The 27548-nt window shown below is 46.3% G+C and overlaps 1 protein-coding gene across 7 annotated transcripts in view; it reads right to left on the bottom strand.

The window, feature by feature from the left end:
• crppa (CDP-L-ribitol pyrophosphorylase A) overlaps positions 1–27548 on the bottom strand; it is a 717155-nt gene that overhangs the window by 582051 nt on the left and 107556 nt on the right. For 3 of the 7 annotated variants that reach the window (XM_070879972.1, XM_070879978.1, XM_070879973.1), the window contains exon 1: positions 11335–11715. The exons of the other annotated variants lie outside the window; for them this stretch is intronic. In XM_070879972.1, the coding sequence (XP_070736073.1) occupies positions 11335–11555 (221 nt within the window). In that variant the 5' untranslated portion in view covers positions 11556–11715. Of the gene's footprint in view, positions 1–11334; positions 11716–27548 lie in introns of those variants that run through there. 7 annotated transcript variants of the gene reach the window in all.

Here is a 27548-nt window from a genome sequence, read left to right as displayed (position 1 = left end):
CAATCCAATGGATCATTAGCTGACCATGAAAGTACCATTTGCCAATGAATTGATGATAACAATTGGGGCAAACAGGTTAGTGACCCACTTAATCTATTTTCTAATGAAAGTTGATATAGTTCCCTTAATCTCAGTCATAGCTCACTGATGTAAACCCCAAAATCATTATTATTACTGTTCTTATCAGCCTACATCTAAATCTTGTTAAACTAACAGTTCTCCAAACATAGTCCCCAGTTTCATCCACTACAAATGTCAAGATTAAAGGACTATAATGATCAAGATCATGCATGTGGCCTTTCTAAGCAATGAAACAACTTAATCTTCCAGTCATTTAGTACTACCCTTCTGTCCAATGAGCTTTATAAAATGTCACCACTCCAACTCTTTGTTTGCTCAACTGACCTGCAACAATGCTCTACATTATGCGTGAACCAGTGAGAGTTCTGATCACACGTAACCGTGTGTCATCACCCTTTGATCACTTTAAAAGTTACAAGATTTTCAGTGACAATCGAAATAAGCATAGACTCTACTGACAGCAACAGAGGTGCTTTCAAAATCATAAGGTATTTCCAGATTAGTTCATCCATCCAAAAAGACCCCAAAGCCATCCCATTGCAGCATCCAATTGTTTTTTTATTGGTTCCAGGGCTTCCACATCCACTACACTATCCTAAAGTCCACTAAATGTACTGATCACTTTTTCTGTGAAAAAGGACTTCCTGTTAGTCGTAAATTTACCATTTGCCGATTTAAGCCCGTGTCCCATTGTATCAATCTCGCAATTACATCTGAGGTAATTTTCCAGATTTACTTTTTATATCTATAAAAATACCATAGGTATCAGCATTGGCTCAGCGATACCATTTTCACTTTTGTCAGGAAGTCAAGGGTTCAAGCCCCACTCCCGAGCCTTGAGCACATAACCTGGGCTGACATTTCAATGTAGCAATGCCGAAGGTGCTGTCTTTCAAATGAGACATTAAACCAAGGCCCTGTCTATCGTCTCAGGTACACATAAAAGGTTCCATGAAAGCAGTGACAGGATCGGTCCAAGTCAGCATGGATTTATGAAAGGGAAATCATGCTTGACAAATCTTCTATAATTTTTGGAGGATCTAACTAGTAGAGTGAACAAGGGGGAGCCACTGAATGTGGCGTATTTAGACTTTCAAAAGTCTTTTGACAAGGTCCCATACAAGAGATTAGTGTGCAAAATTAAAACACATGGAATTGGGGGAAATGTACTGACATGGATAGAGAACTGGTTGGCAAACAAAAGCAAAGAGTAGGAATAAATGGGTCCTTTTAAGAATGGCAGGCAGTGACGAGTGGGGGACCGCAGGTTCAGTGCTGGGACCCCAGCTATTTACAATATATATTAATGATTTAGATGAAGGAATTGAATGTAATATCTCCAAGTTTACAGATGACACTAAGCTGGGTGGCAGTGTGAGCTGCGAGGAGGATGTGAAGAGGTTGCAGGGTGACTTAGACAGGTTAGGTGCATGGGCAAATACAGTATAATGTAGATAAATGTGAGGTTATCCACTTTGGTGGTAAAAACAGGAAGGCAGATTATTATCTGAATGGTGACAGATTAGTAAAAGTGGAGGTGCAACGAGACCTGGGTGGCATGGTACATCAGTCATTGAAAGTTGGCATACAGGTACAGCAGGCGGTGAAGAAGGCAAATGGCATTTTGGCCTTCATAAGCGAGAGGATTCAAGTATAGGAGCAGGGAGATCTTACTACAGTTGTACAGAGCCTTGGTGACACCACACCTTGAATATTGTGTACAGTTTTGGTCTTCTAATCTGAGGAAGGACATTCTTGCTATTGAGGGAGTGCAGCGAAGGTTCACTAGACTGATTCCCGGGATGGCAGGACTGACGTATGAGGAAAGACTGGATCGACTAGGCTAAAATTCAATGGAATTTAGAAGAATGAGAGGGGATCTCATAGAAATATTTAAAATTCTGACAGGATTGGACAGGTTAGATGCAGGAAGAATGTTCCCGATGTTGGGGAAGTCCAGTCTAAGGATAAGGGGTAAGCCACTTAGGACCGAGATGAGGAGAAACTTCTTCACTCAGAGAGTTGTAGAAACATAGAAACATAGAAAGTAGGTGCAGGAGTAGGCCATTTGGCCCTTCGAGCCTGCACCACCATTCAATATGATCATAGCTGATCATGCAACTTCAGTACCCTATTCCTGCTTTCTCTCCATACCCCGTGATCCCTTTAGTCGTAAGGGCCACATCTAACTCCCTCTTGAATATATCTAACTAACTGACCTCAACAACTTTCTGTGGTAGAAAATTCCACTGGTTCACAATTCTTTGAGTGAAGAAGTTTCTCCTCATCTCAGTCCTAAATGGCTTACCCCTTATCCTTAGACTGTGACCCTTGGTTCTGGACCCCGGGAATCAGTCTGGTGAACCTTCGCTGCACTCCCTCAATAACAAGAACGTCCTTCCTCAGATTAGGAGACCAAAACTGAACACAATATTCCAGGTGTGGTCTCACCAAGGCCCTGTACAACTGCAGTAAGACCTCCCTGCTCCAATACTCAAATCCCCTCGCTATGAAGGCCAGCATGCCACTTGCCTTCTTTACTGCCTGCTGTACCTGCATGTCTACCTTCAATGACTGATGTACCATGACACCCAGGTCTCGTTGCACCTCCACTTTTATTAATCTGTCACCATTCAGATAATATTCTGCCTTCCTGTTTTTGCAACCAAAGTGGATAACCTCACACTTATCCAGATTATACTGCATCTGCCATGCATTTGCCCATGCACCTCACCTGTCCAAGTCCCCCTGCAGCCTCTTAGCATCCTCCTCGCAGCTCGCACTGCCACCCAGCTTAGTGTCATCTGCAAATTTGGAGATATTACATTCAATTCCTTTGTCTAAATCATTAATGTATATTGTAAATAGCTGGGGTCCCAGCACTGAACCCTGCGGTACCCCACTCGTCACTGCCTGCCATTCTGAAAAGGACCAGTTTATTCCCACTCTTTACTTCCTGTCTGCCAACCAGTTCTGTATCCAAGTCAATACATTACCCCTAATCCCATGTGCCTTAATTTTGCACACTAATCTCTTGTATGGGACCTTGTCAAAAGCCTTTTGAAAGTCCAAATACACATCCACTGGTTCTCCCTTATCCACTCTACTTGTTACATCCTCAAAAAATTCCAGAAGGTTTGTCAAGCATGATTTCCCTTCCATAAATCCATGTTGACTTGGACCGATCCCGTCACTGCTTTCCAAATGCGCTGCTATTACATCTTTAATAATTGATTCCAACATTTTCCCCGATACCGATGTCAGGCTAACCGGTCTATAATTCCGTGTTTTCGCTCTCCCTCCTTTTTTAAAAAGTGGGGTTACATTAGCTACCCTCCAATCCATCGGAACTGAACCAGAGTCTATAGAATGTTGGAAAATGACTACCAATGCATCCACTATTTCTAGGGCCACTTTCTTAAGTACTCTGGGATGCAGACTATCAGGCCCTGGGGATTTATCAGCCTTCAGTCCCTTCAATTTCCCCAACACCATTTCCTGACTAATAAGGATTTCCCTCAGTTTCCTCTTCTCGCTCGACCCTCGGTCCCCTAGTATTTTCGGGAGATTATTCGTGTCTTCCTTCGTGAAGATAGAACCAAAGTATTTGTTCAATTGGTCTGCCATTTCCTTGTTCCAAATTATGAATTCCCCTGATTCTGACTGCAAGGGACCTACATTAGTCTTCACTAATTTTTTTTCTCTTCACATATCTATTGAAGCTTTTGCAGTCAGTTTTTATGTTCCCTGCAAGCTTACTCTCATACTCTATTTTCCCCCTCCTAATTAAACCTTTAGTCCTCTTCTGCTGAATTCTAAATTTCTCCCAATCCTCAGGTTTGCTGCTTTTTCTGGCCAATTTATATGCCTCTTCCTTGGATTTAACAAAATCCCTAATTTCCCTTGTTAGCCATTGTTGAGCCATCTTCCCTTTTTTATTCCTAGGCCACACAGAGATGTACGATTGTTGTAGTTCATCCATGTGATATTTAAATGTCTGCCATTGCCTATCCACTGTCAACCCTTTAAGTATCATTCTCCAGTTTATCCTAGCCAATTCACGTCTCATACCATCGAAGTTTCCTTTCTTTAAGTTCAGGATCTTGTCTCTGAATTTACTGTGTCACTCTCCATCTTAATGAAGAATTCTTCCTAATTATGGTCACTCTTCCCCAAGGGGCCCCGCATGACCAGATTGCTAATTAATCCTCTCTCGTTACCCAATCTAGGATGACTTGCTCTCACGTTGGGTCCTCGACATATTAGTCTAGAAAACCACCCCTTATACACTCCAGGAAATCCTCCTCCATAGTATTGCTACCAGTTTGGTTAGCCCAATCAATATGCAAATTAAAGTCACCCATGAGAACTGCTGTACCCTTATTGCACGTGTCCCTAATTTCCTGTTTGATGCCATCCCCAATCTCACTACTACTGTTTGGTGGTCTGTACACAATCCCCAGTAATGTTTTCTGCCCCTTTGGTGTTTCGCAGCTCTACCCATATAGATTCCACATCATCCAAGCTAATGTCCTTCCTTACTGCTGCGTTAATCTCCTCTTTAACCAGTAACGCTACCCCACCTCCTTTTCCTTCCTGTCTGTCCTTCCTGAATATTGAATACCCCTGGATGTTGAGTTCCCAGCCTTGGTTACCTTGGAGCCATGTCTCCGTAATCCCAATTACATCATATCTGTTAACAGCTATCTGAGCAGTCAATTCATCCACCTTATTACGAATGCTCCTCGCATTGAGACTCAGAGCCTTCAGGCTTGTTTTCTTAACACTCTTTGTCCTTTTAGAATTATGTTGTAATGTGGCCCTTTTTGATTTTTGCCCTTGATATCTCTGCCTTCCACTCTTGCTTTTCTCCTTCCTTCCTTCCTTCCTTTTGCTTCTGCCCCCTGCCTCCCTGCATAGATTCCCATTCCCCTGCCTTGTTAGTTTAAACCCTCCCCAACAGCACTAGTAAACATTCCGCCTAAGACATCGGTTCCAGTTCTGCCCAGGTGCAGACTGTCCGGTTTGTATTGGTCCCATCTCCTCCAGAACCGATTCCAATGTCCCAGGAATTTTAATCCCTCCCCCTTGCACCATTCCTCAAGCCACGTATTTAGCTGAGCTATCCTGCAATTCCTACTCTGACTAGCACGTGGCACTGGTAGCAATCCTGAGGTTATTACCTTTGAGCATGTGGAAGTTGTTGAGGCCAGTTCGTTAGATATATTCAAAAGGGAGTTAGATGTGGCCCTTATAGCTGAAGGGATCAAGAGGTATGGAGAGAAAGCAGGAATGAGGTACTAAAGTACATGATCAGCCATGATCATATTGAATGGCGGTGCAGGCTCGAAGGGAAGATTGACCTACTACTGCACCTATTTTCTACATTTCTCTGTTTCTATAATATTCAAACAAGAGTTCTACCGGTATTCTGGCAACATTTATCCCTCAATCAACACTACTGAAACAGATTATTTGGTCATCTATTTTATTGTTGTTTGTGGGACCTTGTTGTATATAAATTGAGTGCCACAAATGCCGATATTACAATGGTGACTATACCTCAAAAGTACTTCATTGGCTGTGAAGCATTTTGGGATATCCTGAAGACGTGAAAGGGCTATATAAAAGTTCTTTCCTTCTTTCTTATACACATCTATAAAATAACCTCTTCACACCTCCTTTTCAGGCTAAAAAAGAATTCTCCCATCTTTCCTCAAAATTCAAATCTCTAACACTAGGTATCAGCCTTGTGGATTTTCTCTGCTTTGCCTCCAGCATTTGAATGTTTCAGTAACCAGTTGGAGCATGACTGCCTTTGATTTGTACCCCATTGTTTTGGAAATTTCACTTCAGTATTTTCTTTACTTTGTTGAGTGCTGCTTTGTAGTGGTGGGACATGCTAAACATCAAGTCTATGAAAACTCCTCGGTCTTGTTCATCGTTAGTTACTTCAAGACCACTCATGGAGTTCACGTGTTTGTCTTTCTTCCTATGTACAGTACTTCATATCAATCTACGTGGAATGTCATCAGTTATTGTTCTACCAATTACATAGATTGTCCAACTCATTTTGTAATTTGGGAGCTGACCTGTGAATGCACTGTCCCTCCTCATTTGGTATCATCTGCAAATTTGATGATTTAGCATTTAGTTTCTGAATTCAAGTTGTTGATGTCAATTAGAAATTGTATTGGTCCCAACACCGAGCACTGGGGCACCACACTCAGTACTTCCCAACCCACTCCCCACCCCAATATAACTCTTCTGACACTCACCCATTGTTTTCTACCCTTCAATTTCTTATTCATTCCCAAAATTTATTCTGAATCCCGACAGCTTTGAGCTTCATTGATAACCTTTTATCAAATGCCTTTTGGCAGTCTGGAGACACCACATCATAGGGCTTCTCATAGTCCATTTCAATGTCATGTCTTCAACAAAGTTATGGAGATTGGTCAGGCAGTATTTCCCCTTTTGAATTCATCCTGCCTCCTGTTTACTAGGTTATTATTGTACAGATAATTCTCAGATTTATTCCTGATGATCACTATCATTATTTTATATGATATTGAAGTATGTAGCTGCTAGTGTCTGTTTTTAAATATGGACACTACGTATGTTTCAAATCTTTTGCTACCTCTCTGGTGTCCAGTGACTCCCTCAATGATTCTCAATGCCTCACAAATCTCCTCCTTTATTTCTCTTCGTATTCCAGGACAAATATGACTTATCCCAGGGGGCTTATTTGTTTTGTGCTCTTTAGCCAGTCCATGACCTCCATCTCATTTCGATGCAAGTCATCAATTCCTCTTCGATCATCTCTGCCTGGGGAGGTCACATTGCTCACATCTTTCTATGACTACTTGAAAAAAAAATTCTGAATATAAGAACATAAGAAATAGGAGCAGGAGTAGGCCATATGTCCCCTCGAGCCTGCTCCGCCATTTAATACGATCATGGCTGATCCGTTCATGGACTCAGGTCCACTTCCCTGCCCGCTCCCCATACCACTTATCGTTTAAGAATCTATTTCTGTCTTAAATTTATTCAATGTCCCAACTTTCACAGCTCACTGAGGCAGTGAATTCCACAGATTTACAGCCCTCAGAGAAGAAATCTCTCCTCATCTCTGTTTTAAATGGGCAGCCCCTTATTCTAAGATCGTGCTCACTAGCAGAGCTGATTGAGTGTGAGTGTGAGTGTGAGAGTTCGAAGACTGAGGGAATGCTGCACTGTTGGAGGTGCCATCTTCCCGATAAAGACGTTAAACCAAGGCTCCATCTGCCCTCTCAGGTGGACGTAAAAAATCCTATGGCACTATTTCGAAGAAGAGCAGGGGAGTTATCCCCAGTGTCCTGGCCAATATTTACCCCTCAATCAACATCACTAAAAAGATATTATCTGGTCATTATCACATTGCTGTTTCTGGGACCTTGCTGTGCGTAAATTGGCTGCCGCGTTTCCTACATTACAACAGTGACTACACTTCAAAAAGTACCTCATTGGCTGTAAAGTGTTTGGGGACATCCAGTGGTTGTGAAAGACGCTATATAAATGCAAGTCTTTCTTTCTTTCAAATATAACTGATCCAATAACCTCAGTCTAAGCTCCTGTAGCAAATATAAAGACATCTGTCTGAGAATATAAAGAAAAAGAGACAAGCCTAGACTCCAATATTTTAGTCTGACAAAATGATCAGATTAAATCTCAGCTACACATAACAAGTTCAGGCTGACTCAATAAGCCAAGGTAGACTCAAAAACTAAATATCGGAGAGTGTTCAGGTGAAAACGGTGGAACGAATGTAAGCTGAGATTAGTGCCAAAATAGGTAAATAAAAAGGCATATTAAAAAAGGTGTTGAGGCACGCATTTATAGACAAAAACATATCATCTAAGAAGTGAAATAGATGAGTTATGTGCTGAGTTACAGACAAAAGCAGATAACCTGCAGACAAAAGTTCAAGCAGGGATAAGCACCTGTCAGCAAAAGTATATCAAAGAGTGACATGTGCTACTTGGCTTATTTCTAACTATTTCATTAAAAGCTGATTTCTCGGCAAAAGACTTTGGGGGTGAAATTGCCCCTTTTTATAGCCCCGTTAGCGTCTCCGGGAAACAATTTTTGCCCAGGGGAGGAGTGGGGGGGGGGGGGGCGCTACCACCTCCCAGGAAATTGCATGGGAGCTTGTGGAAGTGCTGCCACGGCAGCACCACGCCCCATGGTTAGCGCCCTGGGTCACTGCACAACCACGATGACGTCATCGCCGTGCGCGGTGATCCCTCACCGCTCCGTTTTGACCCCTTAACGCCCCGCGGGGAAAATTGCCCCGCGGGCCACGAGGCTGGCATTAGCGGACGTTAACTCCACCTTCGTGCATTACGAAGTTTGCCGACATCCGCTCTCAAAACGGTGCTTAAAAGGGAAAGGTGCCAGCGCCCCAGGCTACCATCGTTTTTTGTCAGCTGACTCTTGGGTCGGCTCGACGATGGCAGCCTTAGCGTGGTCCGGCCGCCATCTTGTAGCCCAGAACTCCGTCTTGGGTGCCAGGCTGCTGGCCCGGTTGCATGCTGTCCTGGTGGAGGCCATCAGAGGCCATGCTGAGTGCACAGCGGCCCTCCCCTTTAAGCGAAGGGGAGGAACGTTGAAGAGAATCAACAGAACGTTAAACATCTGCGTCGCGCTCGACTCCCCGCCCCAGTTACTGCCCCAAAAGGAAGTGGAGCGCGGGAGATTGTGCTCTGTTTCCTTTTAGGGGCTTTAAGAAGGGCAATTCCGCTGCCACTTGAAGTGGTTGATGCAAATAACACTGATACATTTAAGGCGAGGTTTGACAAGGGAGAAGCGAATAGAGGGATATTGTGATAGGGTTGGGAGATAATTTGCGGGGGAGGAGACTCATGCGGAGTATAAACACGGTCATAGACCAGTTGAGCCGAATTATCTGTTTCTGTGCTGTAAATTCAATCTAATACATTATATTAACCATACACAGCAAGTCATCTATACAAATGTCTAAAGCATATTAAACAGCTCTTCAGGGGAGTTTTATATTGATCAACGAAAATCACCAAAAGTATCATGAAAACTGAAAATAGTTTCAAAAGTAAAAACTAGATGACCCTTGTCACGTATCTTGTCTTCATTTGAAATGTGGCAAAACTGTCCTCACATGGACGGATCTGGGAGAATGGTGTTACAGGAGAGAGTGCCAAATGGCCTCCTTCTGTGCTGTAATTTCTATAATTTTATGGAAACACTCCTTTCTTGAGACTGAGCCAGGAAGTGGTTTAGAAAATTTGGTGCTGAGCTGTGTTTAGAGTAATGTGCCCCGTGTGAAGTGCTCCAAACACAATCCTTTGTGCGATCTCTCGGTTTGGTTCAGGTTAGTCTGTACGGCAAGTTTTAACGTGTAAAGTCCCAAGTACAGATCAACTCCTAGTTCAGAGTAATCATCTTCACATGGAATCGGAGTCTAAACCAGAGCCCAAGGAGATAGGGAGAGAGATGGGGCCTATAAGAATGGCTTCAACTGGAGAGTCTGACTGCACCTTGCGCAGTGTAGTGGACTTCTTCTGGCTATAGTCCCAAGTTGAATTTTAGTGAGTTATAGGATTACTACTAGTTACACACAAAATATTAGGTCATTACACCTGTTATTACCAGTTGCATATAGACTATCAGTGAGTTATTGTATTACTCTTGGTTATGAGGGGAAATTGAGCATTACCATTAATACTGTTAATTATCAGTGCAATTTCAGTGAATTACCAATAGTTACTGGTAGAATTGAAGTTCCTCCCAACTCTGGTTTCCTCTCTACAAATCGCTCCTCCACCTTTGGTTTTCTTCCTGGTTCTTGGAACTACTCGCACAACTGCTGGCATGAAACCACGAGCAAAGATATTCAACTACAGGGGACCCAACTTTATAAAGGTAAATACAATAATAGCTGTGGAAGTCATGTCATCAGATATCACGTGATCAGCCATCACATGATCATGGATGCATTTAAGGGGAAGCTAAATAAATACATGAGGGAGAAAGGAATAGAAGTACATGTTGATAAGAGTGAGATGAAGCGCGTGTGGAGGAGCATAAACATCAACATAGACCTGTTGGGTAGAATGGACTATTTCTGTGCTGTGAATCATCATCATCATCATCATAGGCAGTCCCTCGGAATTGAGGAAGACTTGCTTCCACTCTTGAAGTGAGTTCTTTAGTGGTCGAACAGACCAATACGAGAGCCACAGACTCTGTCACAGGTGGGACAGATATTCGCCGAGGGAAGGGTTGGGTGGGACTAGTTTGCCACACGCTCCTTCCCCTGCCTGTGCTTGACCTCTTCACGCTATCGGCGTTGAGATTCGAAGAGCTTAGCGCCCTCCCGGATGCACTTTCTCCACCTCAGGTGGTCTTCGGCCAGGGACTCCCAGGCATCAGTGGTGATGTTGCACTTTACCAGGGAGGCTTTGAGGGTGTCCTTGTAATGTTTCCGCTGTCCACCATTGCCTCGTTTGCCATGAAGGAGCTCTGCAAAAAGCATTTGCTTTGGGAGTCTCGTGTCTGGCATGCGAACCATGTGGCCTGCCCAGCGAAGCTGATTGAGTGTGGTCAGTGCTTCAATGCTGGGGATATTAGTCTGGACGAGGACACTAATGTTGATGCGCCTGTCCTCCCAGGTAACACTATTATGTAACCTGGGGTTGCCAATCCTCCAGAATTGCTTTGGAGTCTCCAAAATTAAATATTAATTTCCAGGACACTACTGCAAGTAACCCAGGAGAAAAATTAATTGTTTCTTTTCCCCAATTTTCTTTGAAAACTTTCATTTATTAGTTCTAAAATATCAAATGTGGTATAAAAAGGCTGTTTGATTGACAGTCAAGAATCATCCAACCAGATAATGAGGAGTCTGTTCGCTTTCCAATTGATTGAGGGAAGGCAATGTGCCCGCGAGTTTTGGCGAGTGTGGCGGAGGGGCAGTTAGAGATTATATGATGACACCTCCAGGAATGGCTCCAACCAGATTTGGCAACCCTTTCTGTAATAGATCCAGTTCCGATTAAACAATTATCGTGTTTTCTGACTAGACTACAAAAGTACTTAACTGGCTGCATAGTGCTCTGGGACGATCTGAGGTAGTGAAAGGCGCTATAGAAATTCAAGCTCTTTTATAAACTAGCTTTTGCCCTGCAATCACCGCAGTGACGTCAGTGTGGAACGCTGCGCGATCCCCGGGCTCACCTCTCGAAGGTTTCCAATGTGACGCTGATGAGCGGTCTCTGCAGGAGTTGACAGAATTGCTTTGGAGTAGCCATTCCCATTCTCTCCCCGCTACCGCCCGCCGGCAACACTGCTGCCACAGAAAAATCGAGCCCCCGGTTCCCAGCGGCCTGTTCGCTCTGACTGGAAAAGTTGCAAACCAAAGGCCGATGCCGTTGCGAATCCCTCGGTGCCTCGGCCATCAAAATGCAACGCAAAAAAAAAAAGGACCGCCTGAATAAAATGATGCACCGGCTTTATGACCGGAACCTAGCAAAGCTTTCACGGCCTGTCTGCGGGTGCTTTCAAAAATGTTTTCGCGCCCCTTTGACGGTGCACCCAGCTGCTGACTGTCGTGATTGACAGGAGCGCGCAGGGGATGCTTTTGGCGATGGCACCATCTTGCTGCAGGGCAAATCAATCACAGACATTGTGGCAATCAAAAATACTGCAGTCTGCAAACTTTCAAACTCAGCCTCATTTCGGAGGATGCAGCTTTTCATTTTTAAACAAATAAGCACATTTTTATATGTACATTAGTTGATTTCCGTGCATTCCTCACAACAATTGATGTGTATACACTGCCTTTAACATGCCAAAGTGCTTTACAGGAGTATTAGAAGACAAAAAGTTTGACACCGAACTACATAAGGAGAAATATGGTCAAATGACCACATAGAGGAAGGACATTCTTGCTATTGAGGGAGTGCAGCGAAGGTTCACCAGACTGATTCTCGGGATGGCAGGACTGACATATGAAGAAAGACTGGATTGACTAGGCTTATATTCAATGGAATTTAGAAGAATGAGAGGGGATCTCATAGAAGCATAAAATTCTGACGGGATTGGACAGGTTATATGCAGGAAGAATGTTCCTGGTGTTGGGGAACTCCAGAACCAGGGGTCACAGTCTAAGGATAAGGGGTAAGTTATTTAGGACTGAGATGAGGGAAAACTTCTTCACCCAGAGAGTTGTGAGCATATGGAATTCTCTACCACAGAAAGTTGTTGAGGCCAGTTCGTTAGATATATTCAAAAGGGAGTTAGATGGGGCCCTTACGGCGAAAGGAATCAAGGGGTATGGAGAGAAAGCAGGAATGGGATACTGAAGTTGCATGATCAACTGAATGGTGGTGCAGGCTCGAAGGGCCGAATGGCCTACTCCTGCACCTATTTTCTATGTAAATTAACATATAGCATATAACTAAATACTAAAAACTAACCTTTGTTTGTTTAACTAATTTAATAATCTAGCATTTTTTGAGGATGTAACGAGTAGAGTGGACAAGGGAGAACCAGTGGATGTGGTTTATTTGGACTTTCAAAAAGCTTTTGACAAGGTCCCACACAAAAGATTTGTGTGCAAAATTAAAGCACATGCTATTGGGGTAATATATTGATGTGGATAGAGAACTCGGCAGACAGGAAGCAGAGAGTCGGGATAAATGGATCCTTTTCGGAATGGCAGGCAGTGACTAGTGCCACAGGGCTTAGTGCTGGGACCCCAGCTATTTACAATATACATCAATGATTTAGATGAGGGAATTGAGAGTAATACCTCCAAGTTTGCAGATGACACTAAGCTGGGTGGCGGTGTGAGCTGTGAGGAGGATGCTAAGAGGCTGCACGGTGATTGAACAGGTTAGGTGAGTGGGCCAATGCATGGCAGATGCAGTATAATGTGGATAAATGTGAGGTTATCCACTTTGGTGGCAAAAACACAAAGGCAGAATATTATCTGATTGGTGGCAGATTAGGAAAAGTGGAGGTGCAAGGTATTGCGTTCCTAACACAGAGGAGACTGCACACAGGGAGGTTAAAGTAACAGTGACCTCAGTCTTTAATAAGACACTCCAGAGTGAGGAACAGGCCTTAGGGGACGGCTTATATACAGTGCTCCCAAGGGATGCTAGGATCCCTTGGGACTTCAGGGGATGAGCTCCCTGGTGGCGGAACATGGGAGTACATGCTTTACAGATACACAACATCACTTCCCCCCACAAAGTCAAAGTGAAAACTATTTACAAGGTGAGACGGTCGGGAGCCTTTCCCTGGTGGACCACCTCGGTACAAATGTCTGTTCTGTTGTGTTGGCTGTGCCCTCGCTGGGCTGGCGGGTTGTTGGTCCTGCAGGGCTGCTAAGTGAGCCTGGCCTTGCTGGGCTGTTGGGCGTGATGGGTTCGATTTCCTGGTCCGGCGTGGTGTCGTTGATCCTTTGAGTGTGTGTTGTGGGCTCGAAAAAGGTGCTGTCTGCTGTAAGTTGTTCAGGGCAGTCTGTGAACCGCAGCCTCGTTTGGTCCAGGTGCTTTCTGCAAATTTGTCCATTGTCTAGTTTGACTACAAACACCATATTCCCTTTTTTAGCTATCACTGTGCCCGCAATCCACTTGGGACCATGTCCATAGTTTAGCACATACACAGGGTTATTCAGATCAATTTCCCGTGACACAGTGGCGCGACCATCGTTTACATTTTGTTGCTGCCGCCTGCTCTCTACCTGATCATGCGAATTGGGGTGAACCAGCGAGAATCTGGTTTTAAGTGTCCTTTTCATGAGTAGCTCAGCCGGAGGCACCCCTGTGAGCGAGTGAAGTCTCGTGCGGTAGCTGAGCAGTACTCAGGACAGGCGGGTTTGGCGTGAGCCTTCTGTGACTCGTTTAAGGCTCTGTTTGATTGTTTGTACTGCCCGCTCTGCCTGCCCATTGAAGGCTGGTTTAAACGGGGCCGAGGTGACATGTTTGATCCCATTGCGGGTCATGAATTCTTTAAATTCAGCACTGGTGAAACATGGCCTGTTGTCACTGACCAGTATGTCAGGCAGGCCGTCGGTGGCAAACATGGCCCTCAGGTCTTCAATCGTGGTGGTGGCGGTGCTTCTCAACATTATTTCACATTCAATCCATTTTGAAAAAGCATCCACCACCAGGAAGGAACATTTTACCGAGAAACGGGCCCGCATAGTCGACATGGATCCTCGACCATGGTCTTGAGGGCCAGGACCACAAACTTAGTGGTGCCTCTCTGGGCGCGTTGCTCAACTGAGCACATACGCTGCATTGCCGTACACAGGACTCGAAGTCAGAGTCGATACCGGGCCACCACACGTGGGATATGGCTATCGCTTTCATCATTACTATACCCGGGTGTGTGCTGTGGAGATCCGAGCTGAACGTCTCCCTGCCCTTTTTTGGTAGCACTACACAGTTACCCCACAACAGGCAGTCTGCCTGAATGGACAGCTCGTCCTTTCGCCGCTGGAACAGCTTGCTTGGCTCTTGCATTTCAACGGGGATGCTGGCCCAGCTCCCATGCAGTGCACAGTTTTTTACTAGGGACAGCAGAGGATCTTGGCTGGTCCAAGTCCTAATCTGATGGGCCGTGACAGGTGATTTATCATTTTCAAATGCTTCCATGACCATCAACAAGTCTGCGGGCTGCGCCACCATCAACAAGTTTGCAGGCTGCACCATTCCCACCCCCATGGTGGGCAATGGTAGCCGACTGAGAGCATCTGCACATTTCTCGGTGCCTGGCCTGTGGCGGATGGTATAGTTATACGCTGATAGCGCGAGTGCCCACCTTTGTATGCGGGCTGAGTATTTATCCCCTTGTTTTCAGCGAACAGGGATGTGAGGGGCTTGTGATCGGTTTCCTGCTCAAATTTGAGGCCAAACAGGTACTGATGCATTTTCTTTACCCCGAACACACACGCTAATGCCTCTTTCTCAATCATGCTGTAGGCCCTCTCGGCCTTAGACAAGCTCCTGGAAGCATAGACGACAGGTTGCAACTTCCCCACAGCGTTAGCTTGTTGTAATACACTCATTAAAAGGCATGACAGTGGACAGGTAATGGCTAACATTTAAGGAACAAATGCATGAATTGCAACAGTTATACATTCCTTTCTGGCATAAAAACACAAAAGGAATAGTAGCCCAACCATGGCTAACAAAAGAAATTAAGGATCGTATTAGATTCAAAGAGGAGTTATACAAAGTTGCCAGAAAAAGTGGCAAGCCTGAGGATTGGGAGCAGTTTAGAATTCAGCAAAAAAGGACCAAGAGATTGATTAAGAGGGGATAAATAGAATATGAGAGTAAACTTGCAAGGAACATAAAAACCCACTGCAAAAGTTTCTACAAGTACGTAAAAAGAAAAAGATTAGTGAAGACAAATGTAGGTCCTTTACAGACAGAAACGGGAGAATTTGTAATGGGGAACAAGGAAATGGAAGAACAATTAAATAAATACTTTGGTTCTGTCTTCATGGAAGAGGACACAAATAACGTCCCAGAAATGCTCGGGAACCAAGGGTCTAGTGAGCAAGAGGAATTAAAGGAAATGATTATTAGTAAGAAAATTGTGCTGGAGAAACTAATGGGACTGAAGGCCGATAAATCCCCAGGGCCTGATGATCGGCATCCCAGAGTACTAAAAGAGGTAGCCCTGGAAATAGTAGATACACTGGTTGTCATCTTCCAAAATTCTATAGATTATGGAACAGTTTCTGCAGATTGGAGGGTGGCAAATGTAACCCCACTATTTAAAAAAAGAGGGAGAGAGAAAACCGGGAACTAACATCAATAGTAGGAAAAATGTTAGTCTATTATAAAGGCTGTGATAATGACACGCTTAGATAAACAGGATTAGACAAAGTCAACATGGATTTATGAAAGGAAAATCATGTTTGACAAACCTACTGGAGTTTTTTGAGGATGTAACTGATAGAATAGGTAAGGGAGAACCATTGGATGTAGTGTATTTGGATTTTCAAAAGGCCTTTGATAAAGTCCCACATAAGAGGTTAGTGCACATAGGATTGGGGGTAATGTATTGGCATGGATTGAAAATTGGATAACTGACAGGAAACAGAGAGTAGGAATAAATGGGTCTTTTTCGGGCTGGCGGGCAGTGATTAGTGGGGTACCACAGGGAATCAGTGCTTGGACTCCAGCTATTCACAATATATATAAATGATTTGGATGAGGGGACCAAATGTACTATTTCCAAGTTTGCTGACAACACAAAACTAGGTGGGATTGTGAGTTGTGAGGAGAATGCAAAGACGCTGCAAGGCGATTTAGATAAATTGAGTGAGTCAGCAAACACATGGCAGATGCAGTATAACGTGGATAAATGTGAAGTTATCCACTTTGGTAGGAAAAGCATAAGGACAAAATATTATTTAAATTGTGATGTCTTGGCAAGTGTCAATGTACAGAGGGACCTGGGTGTCCTTGTACACCAATCATTGAAAGCAAATATGCAGGTGCAGCAAGCAGTTAGGAAGGCAAATAGTATGTTGGCCTTCATTACAAGAGGATTTGAATATAGGAGCAAGAATGTCTTACTACAGTTATACAGGGCCTTGGTGAGACTGCACCTGGAGTATTGTGTGCAGTTTTGGTCTCCTTACCTAAGAAAGGATACACTTGCCATAGAGGGAGTGCAGCGAAGGTTCACCAGACTGATTCCTGGGATGGCAGGACTGCATGAGGAGAGATTGGGTCGACTAGGCCTGTATTCACTAGAGTTTCGAAGAATGAGAGGGGATCTTATTGAAACGTATAAAATTCTGACTGGGTTGGAATGCGAGGAGGATGTTTGCCCTGGCTGGGAAGTCTAGAACAAGGGGTCGCAGTCTCAGGATACGGGGTAGGAAATTTAGGACCGAGTTGAGGAGAAATGTTTTCACTCAGAGGCTGGTGAACCTGTGGAATTCTCTACCACAGAAGGCTGTGGAGGCCAAGTCACTGAATATATTTAAGAGGGAGATAGATAGATTTCCAGAAACAAAAGGCATCAATGGGAACCGGGAAAAACCGGGAATATGGTGTTGAGATAGAGGATCAGCCATGATCATATTGAATGGCGGTGCAATCTCGAAGGGCTGAATGGCCTACTACTGCTCGTATTTTCTATGTACAGTAACATGTACTAAACTATGTAAGGCACTTGGGACACACTGATAGAAGGGCTCTAACTCAGATGTTCTCCTTAATCTTATAGGTGAAGCTCACCCACAACCGCAGGGAGCAGATGAGGACTGGAGGAGGGAATTCTGAACTCCAGGACCTCACTGTGTTGGAGGAACACCTTTCGGCCTTGATGGGCTTTCAAGTTGGTGCCTTGGCGGCAGGTGAGGCTGAACACCTTCGGGACAGTGACGGTATGTTGACCTCCTTTGCGGCATCCTGCAGGCCACTTACGCCTGATACCACAATCCTTCAGCTCTTTCCATGAGACTGCCATTCTCGAATGCCTTCACCACTCCTAGCCCCCTCCCCTGTAGGTAACCAGTCTTCTAAGTGTTTGTACTTTCAGATGATTAATCGGACGCACCTGGCATTTATGTCAGCCTTCCATTGGTGGAGATGCTGCCAAGGAGGAGGATAAGAGCACTTCCTTCAATATCATGTAGGAGCCAGTGGCATCTGAGAGGGGGCCCAGCAGCGTTGTTGACGAAGGGGTGGTTGGGGATGCAGAGGTGGGTGATGCACCGGGACCCAGTGGCCTGCAGCAACACCACGAGTCAGGAAGGCCCAGGAGACAGCTCCCCAGTGGGTGAGTGCGCGCCTAACTGATGCTCAGCACCTATCTGATGATAAGCTGGAACTAGTGGTTGTCGCAAGACAATCCCTGCAGTTGCACAATGATCTACTGGGTGCACTAGCAAGGGTGATACAGAGTCTTGATGCACTAGCTGTGAGGCTGGATGAGTCCGCCTCAACTATTGCTCATGCCTCTCAGCAGGCCCCCGCGGCCATCCTTGGTAGATACCAACGGATGTCGGATGCAAACAGTGACCATGGGGTCCCAGACATGGTGGCACAGGCTATGGCTGCCATTGCAGTGTCCATTGAGCATCAGTACCTGGTGGCATTAATCAGCTCTGTACTGTGCTGCAGTCGCAGTCTGTCTTCATGCAGTGGCAACTTGCTTCCACGGACCCACTGACCGCTGACCGCTGCCATCCTGTCTGGGGCCACATCAGTTCAACGGGGACCCAACCTTGCCCAACCAGGGCAGCAATCTGTGCTCACCCAGATTGTTGCAGATGATGAGGCCCTGCCCCGGGAGAGTAGCACCATGTTGGGCCTGATGGAACGTGATGTCGTCTCTTAGGACGACATCATTCTGCCTTTGCACCTGCTGCTCTCTGCAACCCATCCACAATAGAGTGCTGTCGCCCATGTTGAGGTGAGGAAGTCCGCAGCCGGGCCTTCCAGGGCCTGAGCTGGTTGGGGACTTCCTGTGAGGCTGTGTGGCTGTGGCTGCGGCTCCAACACAGCAACCGACTACCAGCCTTTCTGCAGGCCCTAAGACCCCATTGAGGAGTAGCAGTAGGCGTGGGAGGGGGCAGAAGGGAAGGGTGGTAAAGCACTGTACAAGAGCAATTAAAGACCTGTGGGAAGGTGGCCACATATCTTCACCTTGGTAAGATATGAACTTGTATAACTAGTTGCACTTGTATGGCCCAGCAAACAATTTCTTGATAGTCAACAAAGATGTCTACCTTGTTGGAATGTTAGCTGATATAAATTATTGCACTTGGATGAACAAAGATACAATTGTTTGCTAGTCGCCAGAAATGTCCACATAGTTGGAAAATGAACTGATGTAAATAGTTGCACTTGCATGCGGTTGGGAATGTTTGAAGGGGTCATGTGGGTATGATTATTTTGGGGGGGATGAAGGTATTGTTTTGTGCTTGTTTTCACCACAGCATGGTTCATGTGTTAAGTAAATGAACTTTACATTTTTCACGTTATTGTGCTTCGATTGATGTACATGGAGGGTGAAAGGGTGGGGAGCGATGTACTTTGTAGATGCCGAGGTCTGCAGGCTGGAAAATCGGCACCTCTTGAGTCATTCACTGGAATCATGGGTGATGAATCTCTGACGAGCAGACCTTCCAGCTGCAGCACTGTCAGGCTGTCTCCTCCTTGGCTGAAGCTCCTCGTCTTCCTCCTCATCGTCGTCGTCCTCCTGAGGTGGGTCATCCATCCCTGGTGGTAGTGGCTGGCCACTCATAATGGCCAGGTTGTGCAGCATGCAGCACACAACGGTGATGATGGAGACTCTATCAGGTGAGTACTGAAATGGCCCCCCCCCCCTCCCCCCAAGAGTGGTCAAGGCATCGGAAATGCTGCTTCAGGCCCCCTGGTCCTGTTTGCGATATGGCTGCTGTTATAGCGCTTCTCGGCAGGGGTGCTGGGATTGCAGAGGGGTAACATTAGCCAGATGGCAACACCATATCCTTTGTCACTGAGGAGTCAGCCATGGCCTTCATGCGGTGGCTGGAAGAGTCATGGCACAGTGCTCTCCTGCAGGATGAAGGCATCGTGGCAGCTGCCAGGATATCGGGCATTAACAGTGAGGATCATCTGCCTGTGATCGCAGACCAGCTGAACGCTGAGGGAGTGGTATCCCTTGCGATTCCAAAACTGATCTCCATCTTGGGGCAGGGCCTTCAATGTCACATGTGTACAATCGATGCCTCACTGATCCCTGAGGAAGCCCGCTATCCTTGCGAAGCCTTGGGAACGCTCATCCATGTCTTCCCTGGACATGCTGAACTTGATGTAGTCCATTCGTTTGCTGTAGAGATCGTCAGTCACCTGGTGAATGCAGCAATGTACTGCAAGCTGCGATATATGGCCGACAGGAGATTGGAAGGAGCCGGTAGCATAGAGGTTGAGGGCTATTGTCACTTGCACTGCCACTGACATCGAAGTCCTGGTGCCGATGCCAGGTATGTCTGCAGGAGGTGGCAGAACTCCGTCATCACCTCCTTGTGGAACCTCAGCCTTCTTAGGCACTGCTCCTCAGACATATCAGGGTAAGAATAATGTGCATGGTAAACCCTGCAACTGTACAGCCTCCTGCCCCGCCATCTGGGGTCTTTCCTCTGGCGAACATCCACATTTGCCATAAGCCGTTGCTGCAGCTGGCGCCTTTCAAGTCTTTACCGCAGGACAACGTGGTGTACAATCACTGCCCCATAACTTTGCAGAAGTAACAGCGAAATGATAGTTCCAAATGTATCCGGTATTGAACCCAACATTGTCTCTGAGATGCTAGTACTGAGGCTTAGGGATCGTTAGCCACAGGACGGCAGCATATTCGAAATGTGCGAGCAGCCAACGCAGCACGGACCGCGAGCTTTCTGGACCGGCTGCAACTCCCTTTAAATAACGCCTCGGATTCGATTTCCCACCTTGTGCATGTCAACTTTTTCAGGCGTCAATAATAAAGAGAGAGAAGATGGATTATGAGAGTAAACTAGCAAGAAATATAAAAACCGATAGTAAGAGCTTCGACAGATATATAAAAAAAGAAGAGAGTAGCTAAAGTAAATGTTGGTCCCTTGGAGGATGAAACTGGGGAATTAATAATGGGGAATAGGGAAATGGCAGAGACTTTAAACAAATATTTTGTATTGGTTTTCACGGTAGAAGACACTAAAAGCATTCCAGAAATAGATAATCAAGGGGCTATAGGGAGGGGGAACTTAACACAATCACTATCACTGAAGAAAAAGTACTCAGTAAAATAATGGGACTAAGTTCCCCGGACCTGATGGCCTGCAGCCTAAGGTTTTAAAAGAAGAGTCTGCAGAGATAGTGGATGCATTGGCTGCAATCTACCAAAATTCCTTGGATTTTGTAGAGTTCCCAGCGGATTGGAGTATAATGGGGGAAAGTGTGAGGTTATCCGTTTTGGCAGGAAAAATAAAAAAGCTAATTATTATTTAAATGGAGTGAGATTACAAAATGCTGCAATACAAAGGGAGCTGGGGGTTCTTCTGCATGAAACACAAAAAATTAGCAAGTAATCAGGAAGGCAAATGGAATGTTGGCCTTTATTGCAAGGGGGATGGAGTATAAAAGCAGGGAAGTCCTAGAGTACCGTGTACAGTTTTGGTCTTCGTATTTCAGGAAGGGTATACTTGCATTGGAGGCAGTTCAGAGAAGGTTCACTACGGTGATTCCTGAGATGAAGCGGTTGACTTATGAAGAAAGGTTGGGCCTATACTCATTGGAGTTTAGAAGAATCAGAGGTGATCTTATTGAAACATATAAGATACTGAGGGGGCTCGACAAAGTAGAAGCAGAGAGGATGTTTCTACTCGTAGGGGAATTTAAAACTAGGGGGCATAGTTTAAGAATAAAGGGTCGCCCATTTAGAACTTCGATGAGAAGGAATTTCTTCTCTGAGGGTCGTAAACCTGTGACATTCTCTTCCCCAGAGAGTTGTGGAGGCTGGGTTATTGAATATATTTAAGGTGGAGATAGACAGATTTTTAAATGATAACTGAGTGAAGAGTTATGGGGAGCGGGCAGGGAAGTGGAGCTGAGCCCAAGAGCAAATCAGCCATGATCTTATTAATTACTGGAGCAGCCTCGAGGTGCCAAATGGCCTACTCCTGCTCCTATTTCTAATGTTCTTATGTCATTGCCGACAGCCGTTAAGTGAGGTGGTAAAAATGAATTTGGCGAGAGCGGTGCCAAGGAGTCGTTGCACGTGTACTGACATCGTGATTTCCATGGCAGTAGTCGGGGGGCGGCAAATCTTTATGCCCTTGAAAATGGACAACCAAATTTCCCATCAGGCGGCACCCATGCATAACACTGCCAGCCAGTCATTCACGCCCCGTTACCACCAGAATGAGGTGGCATCAGCTGGCGGTAAAAAACAAATTTCAGCCCCCTATGTATCTGCTTTCTGTCACTGTTGAATACTGTTGAATAATCCCATTATTGGTGTCTCCTAGTTGTTCCTGGAATACCAATATCATTGGAGTATACCATTAAAACAATGCTTCAACAACAAGCCTCTCTAATATCTGAATTCATATATTCTGCCACTTCATTGCTATTATCTGTCGACAACTCCCGTTAGAGTTTTAAGTCCTCTCTTATTCCTCACTTCTAACTGTAGAAATCCCACAAATTTTAGCTTTCCCTTAACCTTTCTCCTCTTTTGCTTACAGACATCACTGTAGCTTACACCAGAAAAGTAGCTTTCTGCTGAGAAGGAAAGCTAAAGTCAAAGGCCGCGAAATTCGGTTGGGTATCACCTCCCGGTCGCGCCCCAGAGTGGCGGTAAAGCATCACTCATGACTTAACGTCTGGCCTCGGAGATTTTAGTGGCGCCCGCAAAATTTCGTTCACTTTTACCGGCGGTACTAAGAGTTATCGCCTCGCCCTCTAACGCCAGTCAGATCATGACGTCAATACGCATGCAACGCCCCGCTAGCGCCCCAAATGTGAAATTCGGTTTGTGCGCCAAACTTACCAACAGCCGCTGAACACGCCAGAGAAATTAGGCTGTCTCAGCTACTTTGGACGATGCTGGGTGGGTATTTAAAGGGATGAGCAACCGGGTTACTCAGAGGTCACATTGAGTGCTACGTTTCCACATAGCACAGTGCGTGTATCTCTTGGATTGTTGCAACAGATTGTCGTCAAAGTTACAGTTAAGTAGCGATTTGAGGCATGTATTTAGATGGGTGCAGTGCTAACACGCCACCTTCGCCTTCTCCAAGCAATTAGTAGACGGCGTCTACAGAGAAGGGAGATTGGGAATGTGGGGCTACGAATAAGGAGGCCCTGTAGATGTCGGGACAGGAAGCCTTACCCCCCCCATGGTTTATCTGAAACACTTCTAAACCATGCCATGTCTGAGGAGCAATGCGTTGGAAGGCAACTGTTCTGCAAGGAGGTCGTCACCAAACTATGCCACCTCCTGCAGCCAGACCGAGTGACCACGCTCAGCGCATCCTCGTTGTGAATGCCGCTATCCTGGCAGCGTATCCTCACTGTGAATGCCCGCTATCCTGGCAGTGTATCCTCACTGTGAATGCCGCTATCCTGGCAGCGTATTCTTGCTGTGAATGCCGCTATCCTGGCAGCGTATCCTTGCTGTGAATGCCGCTATCCTGGCAGCGCATCCTCACTGTGAATGCCCGCTATCATGGCAGTGCATCCTCGCTGTGGATGCCACTATCCTGGCAGCGCACACGATGCATTCATCCTGCGGAAGAGCACTGTAACACGACTCTTCCAGCCACCACATCAAGGTCGTGGCTGGCTGCTCGGCGACAAAGGCTATGCTCTAGCCACTTGGCTCATGACACCCCTCTGCAACCCCAACACCTGTGCTGAGTATTGGTACAACGAGAGCCATGAGGCCACCCGGAACCTTATGGAGCAGACTATCAGGGTGATAAAGCAGCGTTTTCGATGCCTTGACCACTCTGGAGGCAACCTTCAGTACTGCCCTGATCGAGTCTCGCTCTTCATTGTGTTCTGCTGCATGCTGCACAACCTGGCCATCATGAGGGCCCAGGCATTGCCACTGGGGATTGCAGCTCCACCTCAGGAGGAGGAGGAAGAGGAAGAGGAGCATGACAATGCACAGCTTGGAGAGGCAGATGACGAGAATCAGCAGCCACGGAGCCAATGCTACCTCTGCAAGGGCCACCGTCAGCGCCTCATCCTGCATCGATTCCGATGAATCAACAACCAGATGATGACTGGGTCTCATAGTCACATCACTATGTGCTAGTCTCATGTACCACCATCGCTTCCTCTGCAAGATCCTGCAAATCCATTGGCAGGATAGGTGCACCAATGTCAGCGTTAACACTCAGGCCAACATCTCCAGCATCGTAGCACTGACCATGTTCGATCAGCTCCATTGGACGGGCCACGTAGTCTGCATGCCCGATACGAGACTCACAAAACCAGCACTCTACTCGGAGCTCCGATTCAGCAAGTGAGCCCGAGGTAGGCAGAGGAAAAGCTTCAAGGACACCCTCAAAACCTCCTTGAAAAGGTGCAACATCCCCACCGACACCTGGGAATCCCTGGTCCAAGACCGCTCAAAGTGGAGGAAAAGCATCTGGGAAGGCACTGTTAGTGCGAATGTTTTCCTGCAAGAATCACTCGACACTCTGGGTCGGTTCCAACGCCAAAATGGCTTTTATTACGCCGGCGGGGAGAGAGCCTCTGGTCCAACTCCAGGCACTCCATTCCACCGAACAAAGAAATCCATCGATATTTATATGTTTTACAACAGTTCATTACAGTTACTTCAGCCCACATCGGCTGGACACAATCCAATCATAACGATTATAGATTACATATAGGTTTCTTTAACCCAATAGAATTCCCCTGATACCTCAGGGGCTGTATGTTCGGTTCTTGTCAGCTCAGGCTGATTAATGACCTCGTTATGTGAGGCAGGCCTCCCCTTATCTCTGTTCCTCGGGGCTCTGCTGTGTGAAGTCATTGATTAAGGACATTCCATACCAGGTACTATAATGGTTTGTTATAGTTATCTTGTCTCAAGCGGATGATCCAAGGCATTCCCGGTAGTGGGCCTCACAGGGTCATTGCTCGGTCAGCCTCAGTCAACAGTTCATTGCTTGACTAACTGAGTTCCCATCATGCTTGGGCATCCATTTTATATGTGGCCATTTTAAACATATATGCGTATAGATATATTCAGCAGGTGCCTAATGCCTCGTGTATAGATATATTCAGCAGGTGCTTAATGCCTACAACAGCACCGAACACCTCGAGTCTCTACGCTGGGAGCAAGCTGAAGCCAAGTGTAAATAGTAGAAGGAGCGCACTACAACCCAAGCACCCCACTCACCCATTCCTTCAACCACCATCTGCCCCTGTAGGTCCTGCATCAGACTCATCAGTCACCTAAGAACACATTTTTAGTGTAGAAGCAAGGCATCCTCAACTCCAAAGGACCGCCTAAGAGAAAAGAGTCTCATGGCGCAGCTCCATGAAATTCTCAATTAATACACATGACGGTAATGCAAATGGTCAAATCAACATTTTATTATCTCCAACAAGCTTGTCCCCTCAAGCAGCACACCAATAACCCTTCACTAGCAACTAATAAAGAATGTAACAAATGCCCCTTGAAACAGCATAACACACAAACAACTTCATTATACATACAAACGTTCCTCCCATCGGAAATGCAAGACCAGCTCCCATGAACCATAATATGCCAAGATCCTTCCATAAATAACAGGTGTTAAACATCAGTAATGAAATATGTACAATTATATTTACAAGACGTGGACATCTAGCAATGGTCGGAAAAGTCCTTATTGGGACATAATCGCATATTTCACACCCCTTTCCTTTTCTCCTCTCCCACGCCTAGTGCTCCTCCTTAATGGGGCTGCAGTGCCTGCAGCAAGGCTGCTTGAACGCTGCTGTGTCTGTGAGGCAGAGACTGCAGATGGCCTAGCAGGACGCCCTGGCCCAGCTTTGGGCCTGAAAGGCCCGGCAGTGGACTGCCCCACCTCGGCATGGGTGGCAGCAGTCTCAGATGGGTGGGGTGCAAAGGCGGAGTGACAATGGTGGAAACCGGAATGCTGTCATAGTGAGAGAGAACAGCATCTTCCATTGACATTAATACACTGCAACTCCTCTGGGGCAGAGCCTCAGCATCTGGAGCAATCTACTGGAGCACAGATTGCTGGCCTGCTTTGGTGCCGTGAGTTCCCCGTTGGACTGTGAGGGAACACAGAGAGAATGGCAGCAGTCAGTGCTTGCCTGACATCAATCTGATTCTGCAAGAAAGCAGACTGAGTCTGAATGAGAGCAGACTGAGTCTGCAATGCAGCAGACTGAGAATTGATGCCACCAACCAGTGGCTGCATCACATCACAAAGGCCTTGCGTTGCTTCAGCCTATGCTGTAATAGGTGCTGCCACGTCAGCCATGGCACGCACCATCATCTCTGGGTCCCCATGGTCACTCGTCAATGCCAACATCCTTTGGTACTTGCCAACAATGGATTTGATGGGCTGCTCAGAGGCACGGGCAATGCTTGAGGTGGCCTCCCCCAGCCTCAAAGCTAGTACATCTATGCTTTGGGGGACCCTTGCCAATGCACCTATAAGCTCACGATGCAACCCCTGAGAGCTAGACTTTCCACTTTGCTGGCTATCACCCAAAAAACGGGCAATATTCCAGCCTTAGCAATGTGTCAGCCTTCATGATCGCTCGAACATCGCCCATTTTTTGTGTCATGTATGTAACCATCATGCAATGGTAATCTTAATGTAACTGTAACCTTCATGCAACTCCTGTACACTGTACTTATACCCTAGAAATGCACACCCTGACCACAGGGAGTGTACTTGTGGGAGATACTCCTCACCTGGGTTTCCAGGTATTAAAAGGGAGGTCCCACCCAGGGTCAGCACTCCTTGGTCCTGGGAATAAAGGTTAAGGTCACGTAGTGACTGTGTCTACAGTACATGCCTCATGTGAGTTTGTAATATGGTGCAGGGACACCACATTTGGCGACGAGAAACGGGAATCACCGAACCACGAGGATGGCCACCGATAGCACAGAGGAACATTACTGTGTAGTTGAGGACTGGGACGACTTCAGGGAAAGACTCCAGCAGAGCTTTGTCTCGAAGGACTGGCTGGGAGCGACAGCGGCTGACAAGCGGAGGGCGTATCTACTGACCAGCTGCGAACCCAGTGAATTCAGCGACTGGGCAAGTCCCATCGTTCCTGTCCTTAAAGCAGATGGCTCGGTTAGGATTTGTGGCGACTACAAAGCCACCATCAACCGAGTGTCGCTGCAAGACCAATAATCGCTCCCGAGAGCGGAGGACCTTTTTGCCACGCTGGCAGGTGGCAAGCTGTTCACGAAGCTGGACCTCACTTCGGCCTACATGACTCAGGAACTGGCTGAAGAATCCAAGCTTCTGACCACCATCACGACGCACAAGGGATTATTTATCTACAACAGGTGTCCATTTGGCATTCGTTCGGCGGCAGCTATCTTTCAGCGGAACATGGAAAGCTTGCTCAAATCCATTCCTGGAACAATCGTATTCCAAGACGACATCCTTATAACGGGTCAAGACATCGAGAAACACCTCCACAACCTGGAGGAGGTGCTACGCCGATTGGACCGGGTAGGCTTGCGGCTGGAAAAGGCCAAGTGTGTATTTTTGGCCCCAAAGGTCAAGGTTTTGGGCAGGAGGGTCGCTGCAGACGGGATCAGGCCCACTGAATCAAAAACGGAGGCGATCCGCCGGGCGCCCAGGCCTGGCAACACGTCGGAGTTGCGATCATTCCTGGGACTTTTGAATTATTTCAGGAACTTTCTGCCGAACTTAAGCACATTGTTGG

This window comes from Pristiophorus japonicus, chromosome 5, assembly GCF_044704955.1.
Source record: "Pristiophorus japonicus isolate sPriJap1 chromosome 5, sPriJap1.hap1, whole genome shotgun sequence".
NCBI lineage: Eukaryota > Metazoa > Chordata > Chondrichthyes > Pristiophoridae > Pristiophorus > Pristiophorus japonicus.
This window is presented reverse-complemented; position numbering and strand designations above follow the sequence as displayed.